The sequence below is a fragment of the Maylandia zebra genome, linkage group LG18 (genome assembly GCF_041146795.1).
Source record: "Maylandia zebra isolate NMK-2024a linkage group LG18, Mzebra_GT3a, whole genome shotgun sequence".
NCBI lineage: Eukaryota > Metazoa > Chordata > Actinopteri > Cichliformes > Cichlidae > Maylandia > Maylandia zebra.
The window spans coordinates 25828922-25837595 of NC_135184.1; the positions used below are offsets into that span (position 1 = coordinate 25828922).

Here is an 8674-nt window from a genome sequence, read left to right on the forward strand (position 1 = left end):
ATTAAAATTGCAGTTGTTTAAAATAAAGGGCAGCGTTGTGGGAGGAGCTACATCATAACGACGTTCCAGCTCAGCGGCTGGAGGAGCACATTACAAGTATGGCTGGAGACAGTGAGACACATTTAGGGGACCGCGGCGAGAACACCCAGGTTGTTCGGCAACCTTTCCTCATCGGTGTCTCCGGTGGCACTGCCAGCGGCAAGGTTAGCGTTCTAGTGAGCTAATTTGACGGGTTTCACGTAGTGACACGTTGAGAATTTTGAGTTAATTGACGGCTGATGCTCGCAGCTGAGTTCGCCGGCTGACCGCGTGGCTTCAGCGACGCAGCAGTGAGGCTTGATTGACAGTTCACAATAGTTTAGCGCACTGGTGCTCTGTCTGTGGTGCTGAACGCTGACTTTAGTTGGTCCAATATTCTTCTTTTTTGTGACGGAAATAATAATGATAATGATAAACTAAAATGACAATGGATGGTAATAATGTTAGCTTAGTTAGCCCCCGAGCTAACGATAAATTCCATCACATGCTAGCAGTGCCGGGAGATCTAAGACAATAGCTAGTGCTAACCTAACTCTAAGCTAGGTGGGCTGTGTTTGTAAACAGTGTGAGCCACATATCTGTCAAATGAATAATATTTTAGCAGCGTTAAATTGATAGTTGTTTGACGTCAGATTTTTTCCCCTTTGACCCGGGATAACTGCTAACGTTAAATAACGGTAACCTACATGGTGGCTTACTGGATAATAATATACTGAACCCATTGTGGAAATCACTGTGGAAAAAGATGTCGCTCATCTCTCCTTAATATGTGAAACCTTAGATGCCTTTTTAACAAAAAAAACAAAAAAATTATATATATATATATACACACACACACACACGTCGATTCAAGAAGTATTAGCTTAGCTTATTGTATTCTATTTTAATTTGACCGAGTTGCATTAAAAGCCTCGCACAAAGAAGCACGCGCGTGGGCAGAGCTAAACTTGCCAGCGCACACGGTGGCGCTGACTCTTAAACACAGACGTGGCTATTTCTCCAAACACGTCGTCACATTTCTTTGTTATGAATTTTAGGGTTTTTTTTTTTTTTTTTTTTTTAAACCGTGGGCGGCTGGGGAAAAAAACTCCCCTTGAATTAAACCAGTGATCAAAGTTCACATAACAGACTAGCTAAATGCGAAGGTTAGTCAAGGTAAACAATACTAAATTGGTGGTGAATGTTACTTTTCGCGGCTTTGTTGTGATCCCGTCGTACATTCATCTCCTTTGGGCCCTCTTTCTGGCTCTTTAAACCGTATCATCTGTTATTGGCATTATGTCAGTGTTTTCCTGTCAGTTTCCGGTTTGACGCTGCTCGGGGTGTGAGTGATGTCATGTTCCGCGTTTGGTATATTTAGAAGACATACCAGTTTTGTTTCATATTCATTAGCCTTACTGCTGAAGGTCTCCCCCTGCCTGTAATGGCAACAAAATAATGAATATGATTTTTCTTTAAAAAAAACAAACATTAATACTAAAAAAAATAATTATAAAATTATATACATACCCTTAATATTTAAAAGTAAAACGTCTTCCCTTTAGTGTATTTAAAAAGTTTATTTTGAATTTCTCCAAGAGGGCTAAACTTAGAAGTTAGAGCTTCAAAGTGATGCTGTGTCACTGGGGTGGCTCAAGGGTACATTCAAAGTTCGTCCATTTTATCAGAAACTACCCCATTTGAGGGCGTTGACCCAAGCTTCCAGCTCTGGTGTGAAGCTGTTTAAATTCGTTGTAGCACAGTGTAATGGGTACAAAAGGAAGCAGAGCCTCAGGCAGTGGGGGAATGCCCTGTCAGCATTGGGCATGAGATTCTTTTAGTTTGGGAGGTCAGTGAGGACAAAAAAGGTTGGCCACAGGGCAGTTTGCCTATAGCAGTTTGCAAATGTGATGCAGGATGTTTACTCACCCAGATTATTTCTAGGTTAAAATCTTAATCTATGTGGGTTGATATTTAGCCCACATGGGATGTAGCATGCTGATGTTTGGCCGATACTGGTATTCAGTAGTCCTCTTGGTGCACTCTCCTGACAGTCATGTTCTTGATCATTTCCACAGTCGTCTGTGTGTGAGAAGATCATGGAGCTCCTGGGACAGAACAAGATTGACCACCATCAGCGGCAGGTGGCGATCCTCAGCCAGGACAGCTTTTACAAGGTGCTGACTCCTGAGCAGAAAGCCAAGGCACTCAAGGGCCAGTTTAACTTTGATCATCCAGGTATGATGCACGTTAAATCTTTGCTACATGTTACAGGTTTTAGTGGCTAGGTCATTTTACCTGGCTTATTGTATTAACTAAATGGCATCTTTCATGTGCACATGCAGTCCAAAGTGGATTACGGTTAAACAATTGGAGGATAAAATATGTTAAATGACACCTAACAGTGGCAGCAATACATAGAACTTTTGGAGTCCATTTTTGGAGTCAGGCTTTTCACCCTCGCTTCCTTTCTGGGCTGATTTTAAATCTGCACCATCAGCAAGCCGTCCTCAGGCAGCTGCTGCCAGGCTCAGACTGAACACAACACATGTTATACGAAAGCGATTCCTGGGTTACCAAACGTGCGGGGAGCGGTGCCACGTGTCTGTGGGTGCACATTGAGCTGTAGTGATGGAGGTTAAGTGTGACCAATTGTAACTGAGCATTTTTCGGTTTTCCCTTTCTTGACCTCAGATGCCTTTGACAGCGAGCTGATCATACAAACACTGAGACAGATCCTTCAGGGGAAAACTGTCCAGATCCCAGTTTATGACTTTGTCACTCATTCCAGGTGAGTGCCTCTTTGTTTACCATGCTGTTTAATTTGGCCACAATTCATCATGTGATCATAGAAGCACAACAGAGGCTTTATGCAGTTAAACAAATAAAGCATTTGATGTGTAACTTCGATTGTGTAATATGCTTAAATTTGTTTTGACACGCGTGTAAATGCAGTCGCTCACAGAGAAGAGGCACCTTTCTGTGTGTTCCAGGAAAGACGAGTTTGTTATGGTGTATCCGGCTGATGTGGTCCTGTTTGAGGGCATCCTCATGTTCTACTCGCAGGAAATCAGAGATCTGTTCCAGATGAAGCTGTTTGTTGACACAGATCCCGACACACGGCTGTCGCGTCGAGGTGTATAGCGTGATTTGGGTTGCTACTCACTAGTGTAACGATTGTCACTTAAGTGCACTGTTAAAGTGCTTTTGGTTTTCAAAAGTACATTTGGACAGTCTGTTATCATCACATAGTGTGTGTGTGTGTGTGTGTGTGTGTGTGTGTGTTGTGTTGTGTTTCTGTTTCTTGTTTCTTTTTTTACATTGGTGTACTTTTGTTTTTCATGTCTAAATGTAAAACATGTCTCTATTTCAGTTCTGAGAGACATCAGTGAACGTGGCAGAGACCTGGAGCAAGTGCTCAGTCAGTACATCACTTTTGTGAAGCCGGCCTTCGAGGAGTTCTGTTTACCTGTGAGTGCTCCTGTCTTGTTGAGACACTAAACCAGGACTGACACCATTCTAGTTTTAACACTGATACAGGCAATTATTTTTTTGGTAACAAGAAATATTTGCCCACTAGAGAGCGCTGTGTGCTTGTACTTGTTTAGAATAAAGAATTGTTCCATATTATAATGTTTTTGAGCTGCTGTATTTAATCATAAGAACATTTCTTATTTCTACCAGACGAAGAAGTATGCAGATGTCATTATTCCACGAGGAGCAGATAATCTTGGTGAGGCCTCAGTGATTATCGTGACATCTTAACCTACAAATAACTAACGTGTTTAACTTGTCCTTTGGATTGTGCTTGAGTTTGCCCGTGCGAGGCAAAACAAACATGTTCGCGCTCCAGGGGTCCGTTCTTCGTACCTCGCTTACTACATCCAAGATCAAATCATCGCGCTAACTTTGAGCTTGCTATTCAGCTTGCTGTCGCGCTGAGCTAAAGGATCCTGTCTATCCCGCAATATACGCTGAATTCTGAGGACTCTCCTTATCAATCTTGCACCTTCCGCAATGGGTGGCTCACGTATACGGAGAGGACATGGCTGCGACAGACTTCCCAAATCCACCTTCGATTTTATAGCCGTGGTCTCTCATCTTGATTACACGAAGTAATTTACTATTACTGCTCTAACATATGACTTACATCTGAAATAATCAAATACATGAAATAGAATGATTAATAGTACATTTCCCTTTTTTTAGGAAATGACCTGTATGTATCTGTATGAAATCAATAAAAGAATCAAGTACTGCATTATCTTTAGTTACATTGATAATATTTATTTATGGTAAAACTGTGACAAAATATCGCTGTTGCTTTCGTATAAATGAAGCGGACATACCTGAGTGGCCGCGATCTAATCTTGTTTACATAAAGTAAACCTGCTCCCGAGCAGGTTTACGCTTACGGATCTGTTGCTATGACAGCAAGTCCCGGATGAGCTTCGGAGAACCGAACGATCCGAGATCACGCGAAATCGTCAACAATCAAATCCAGCTAACTTACTTATCGAGGTACGAAGAACGGACCCCAGTGATACAAATAACACACCTCTGCCACACAGCATCTCAAGGTCTTTAACAAACTTTCCATTTCCTCTTTCAGTGGCCATCAACTTGATAGTACAGCACATCCAAGACATTCTGAACGGCGGACCAAGCAAACGTCACAACGGCTGCACGAACGGCCACAGCACTCCACGGCAGCGGCGGACCTCCGAGTCAAGCAGTCGGCCTCACTGACCCCATCACACCTCTCTTCACAGAAGGGAGAGGGGTGTGGGGTGTTGTAAATAATGCCTGTGGGCATCACTGTATTTAAAAGAGGAGAAGAAGAAGAAATGCAAAGAGAATTGAAATGCCTTTTATTATATCATGACTACTCTTATGTTATTGGTTATTTCATTGTAACTGTAAGGATTTGATTTTTATTTTGTCATGAGGGTAAAGATGAGCTCTTGTTGCGATGAGACCATTGGTTAAATATTGATCCCATGCATTTCACCCCTGCCTCTTTTTTCCCCTTCCTTTCTTTTTATGTATCCCCTGCTGCTCCGTTAAAGTTTATGCTGTAAATGAATAAAATTGGGGAATCTTTTTTTTTTTTTTTTTTTTTTTTTCTTTCTTATGTCTGATAAAACTTGAAGCCCTCGGGGGGGGGGGGGGAGGAATCTGATGACATGTTTAGTGTTCTGAAAGGAACGCAAGTTAGACAAGTGATGAATCAGGTGCACTCTAGCTAGATTTGCACTGACAATCTTGGGAGTGTCTCCTACAATTTTCATTCAGTTCCTGGTTTTTCTCGTTTGTGTTAAGTGTATTGTAGTGTCCGCACCTTTTGTATGCCTGTAACACAATTTCTTTTTATTTTTCGGTACCAGTTGCTACATGCAGAATAACACGACTAGCAGATCAATGAAGCCAAATGCCTGAGGGTTCAACTGAGTGCTCTGATAACTATGTCTAGTGCAACTGTTAATTATGGGGTTAGTTCTCCTGTCTAAATGGCTCACGTGTAATGACTGAAGCTTATACAGATCCTTGTGTTTTCAATGGCACAGACTTTGGTTTGTGAGCAAAGTGTTCAAATCTGTGAATTGCTTTTCTATACTCCTCCCTCTTCTACAATTTGCTCACGTTCACATGGACAAATAAGTTGTCGAGTTCGAGCTGGCATGTATATACTCAGGTTGATACCAATGGATTTGAAATGCCAGGTACAGCAATATCACTTATCCCAGGTGTGTGGCCATTAACCACCAAGATCCACCACAATGCCTCTGTGAAGATGCCTCAGGTTAAAATGTCTAGTAAGTATTCACACTTGCAGTTTCCACTATGAAAAGGTTACAATAAAAAAACAAAAAACAAACAGCTGGATCCATTTTTTAATGTGCTTAATTTAATAATTTGTACCATAAGATTTGTACTGTATGATGACTTGATAATGATTTGTTTGGTGATTTATATTTGAACGGTTAATAAACTGATGCGGTTTTTGTAGCTTTGTGATTATTTTACCAATTTAAATGCATTTCACAGAGAAACAGTTCATGTTGTATTTGGTACATCCGCTAGATGGCGCACGTCCGTCCTGCTTTAGCATTGGTGATTTAAAATGTACTTTGATATTATTTTTGATATAGTTCTGAAGAAATTCTGACGGCCATCAGAGCCGAAAGATTTTGTAATTGAGATTTATGCAAAGTTTTAGTAGAAACAGCTGAAATGCCTCATTTAGGCAACAAAATGAGCAGATACGTAATAAAAGATTACTTATTTTTAGTTTATTAGTCACCTGCAAGCATGGTGCATTCATTCCTATAACGACTATTTATTTCTATGTTATGATTGTTTTTGAGATGAACTGAAAAAAATGCAAAATTTAAAATAGCTGTCAGTGGTTTGGAAGTTAAAATTTACGAGGTGTCCTGAATGCCTCAGGAAGTTGTCAGCGGGGAAGCTTCGAGATGGTGGTACGTACTGCTGCTGCGTGTCTCAGGGGTAATTTCTGCTGTTATTATGTTAGTTTTAACCACCTATTCTGTCCTGTGCACGGCAGAAATTTGGACTGCAGTTTAAAGCCACCCTGGAGAACGTAACCAATGTTAGACCATTGGGGGACGACTTCCGCTGGTTCCTGAAGGTATGAGAAGCTAACATGCTAAACTGTTTTCATCCATAATAAAATATCATGCACTTTTCCTCTCTGCTAATCTTTGATCATTTCCTTAATTTAACCATGTGTAATGCTGACACATACTCACTAAATAATGAAACATGTAAACATTATTTTTTAAAAGATCATTTATGTGTTTCTTGTTTGTTTTGTCTTAAATTTAGCTCAAGTGTGGAAACTGTGGAGAAATTCCAGATAAATGGCAGTATGTAACTCTGGTGGTAAGGAAGAAAGGGCAATTTTTCTATTCAGTTTAACATTATTATTATTATTATTATTATTATTATAGAATTGCACGTATATAATATACCACCTGTACTTTGTGTTTGCCTTCACAGGAGAGTGTGCCACTCAAGGGAGGACGAGGAAGCGCCAGCATGGTGCAGAAGTGTAAACTCTGTTCCAGGGAAAATTCCATCGGTAGGCCGTGACATGACGTCCGGCTCATCTTGTCTTAATTTGCAGAGTTAAAAGCTTACGAAATGTCAACTTTTTCCTTACAGATATTCTGGGAGACACAATCACACCTTACAATGTAAGCAAACGTCCACGGTCAGTTCTCAGGTTTTTCAGTTTCTCTTTCTCTAATGTTGTGTCGTGTCTGCTGGGTTGAAGGCCGAGAACAGCGAAACCTTCAAGACGATGGTGCAGTTCGAGTGTCGAGGTCTGGAGCCCGTTGATTTCCAGCCACAAGTGAGAATCTTTGTTGTCCTATTTCCACAACTGTCCATATAAACTGGAGGAGATAAAACCCAGATTGTGTCATCATCCATGAAGCCAGAGCCACTCTCCACCAGAACTGTCATCCAGATGTTAGTTGATGTCGGTTCATTTTTATCCTGTATGAAAAAAGGTTTTTGATGGATCACCTTTTTGCCCGTTTATTACAACAATGTAATAAAAAAAGTTGAGGTTACAATATTTGATGTCATAAACATTTGGAGAGGGTAATCGGCCAAATCTGGGCTTGCTTTGTAGAGCACATGTCCAGCACACCAGTGCTGTTTGCCTGTGACAGTGTGTCAGGGTTCAACCCTGCAAGAACCTCTTTCGCTCTATCTTTTATGTTATGTAATGAAGCTGATGCTATCTATGCAATCTGGTAGTGTGTTCTAGGTAACACTGTGATAATGGCGTGACTTTGACTTGTTGTAATACCCTCCTCCAGGCTGGCTTTGCTGCAGAAGGAGCCGAGTCTGGAACGCCGTTTCCTGAAATCAACCTGCTAGAAAAAGTAAGCACAGGAGAAATTAAATCGCTCACTGCAAGAAAGTAAACTTGACCTTTAGCAGACTTTCAGCTGTTTGTTTAGCACAGCAGGATACAATTCACTGATATGTGATTGATTTCCTGTGGTAGTGCGCTCTTTCATTTATCTTCACTGAACTCGTGAAAATCACTGCACTTTATCTGAAAATAATCCCTACAGTTCTTTCTCTCGCTCATGTTTTTAAAAACAAAAACATTTCAGGACTGGACCGACTACGATGAGAAAATTAGTGAGTCTGTGGGGATATATGAGGTCACACACCAGTTCATCAAGTGCTGATATCACCATGCATTGAGCCTTAGAGGAACACTGCAGGAAAACTTCCTCTGCCCCAATTCCTGGCGACGGGGAATGCCTCGACACGGAGATGTGATCGGCGCTTTGGTTGACGATGAACATTAAGGTGTGCGGATTAAGGCAACAGGTTGTTGTACACGTGTCTTGGATTGATCAACATGCTAAGAGGATGGTGGTTTTTTTTGGTTGTTTTTTTTTTCAGTCCCTCAATAAAAATGAAGGATGAACATTTTGAATTGAGGTTTTTCTTTTCTTTTGCTCCTCAAACAGCAATACAAGACTGACGATGTGTAGTATGAGGTATGTCACATAATATGCTAAAGATGCTAATGGAGAATACACTTTGAAATGTCCTCCACACATTTTGTGTAATTAAGAGATAATTATGTATGACTCACTTCAGA

At 40.9% G+C, this 8674-nt stretch overlaps 2 protein-coding genes across 2 annotated transcripts; both read left to right on the top strand.

The window, feature by feature from the left end:
• The first annotated feature begins 46 nt into the window (after positions 1 to 46).
• On the top strand, positions 47 to 6027 carry uck2b (uridine-cytidine kinase 2b). The gene is made up of 7 exons (XM_004567148.3): positions 47 to 203; positions 2097 to 2256; positions 2713 to 2809; positions 3012 to 3154; positions 3392 to 3489; positions 3703 to 3751; positions 4631 to 6027. The coding sequence occupies exons 1-7, from the start codon at positions 99 to 101 to the stop codon at positions 4765 to 4767; spliced, it is 789 nt and encodes a 262-aa protein (XP_004567205.1). The 5' UTR covers positions 47 to 98; the 3' UTR covers positions 4768 to 6027.
• A 350-nt stretch (positions 6028 to 6377) lies between these two features.
• Positions 6378 to 8506, top strand: czib (CXXC motif containing zinc binding protein). Its single transcript, XM_004567149.6, has 8 exons — positions 6378 to 6500; positions 6587 to 6670; positions 6868 to 6924; positions 7042 to 7123; positions 7207 to 7238; positions 7319 to 7396; positions 7872 to 7937; positions 8175 to 8506. The coding sequence occupies exons 1-8, from the start codon at positions 6495 to 6497 to the stop codon at positions 8250 to 8252; spliced, it is 483 nt and encodes a 160-aa protein (XP_004567206.1). The 5' UTR covers positions 6378 to 6494; the 3' UTR covers positions 8253 to 8506.
• The last annotated feature ends 168 nt before the right edge of the window (positions 8507 to 8674 follow it).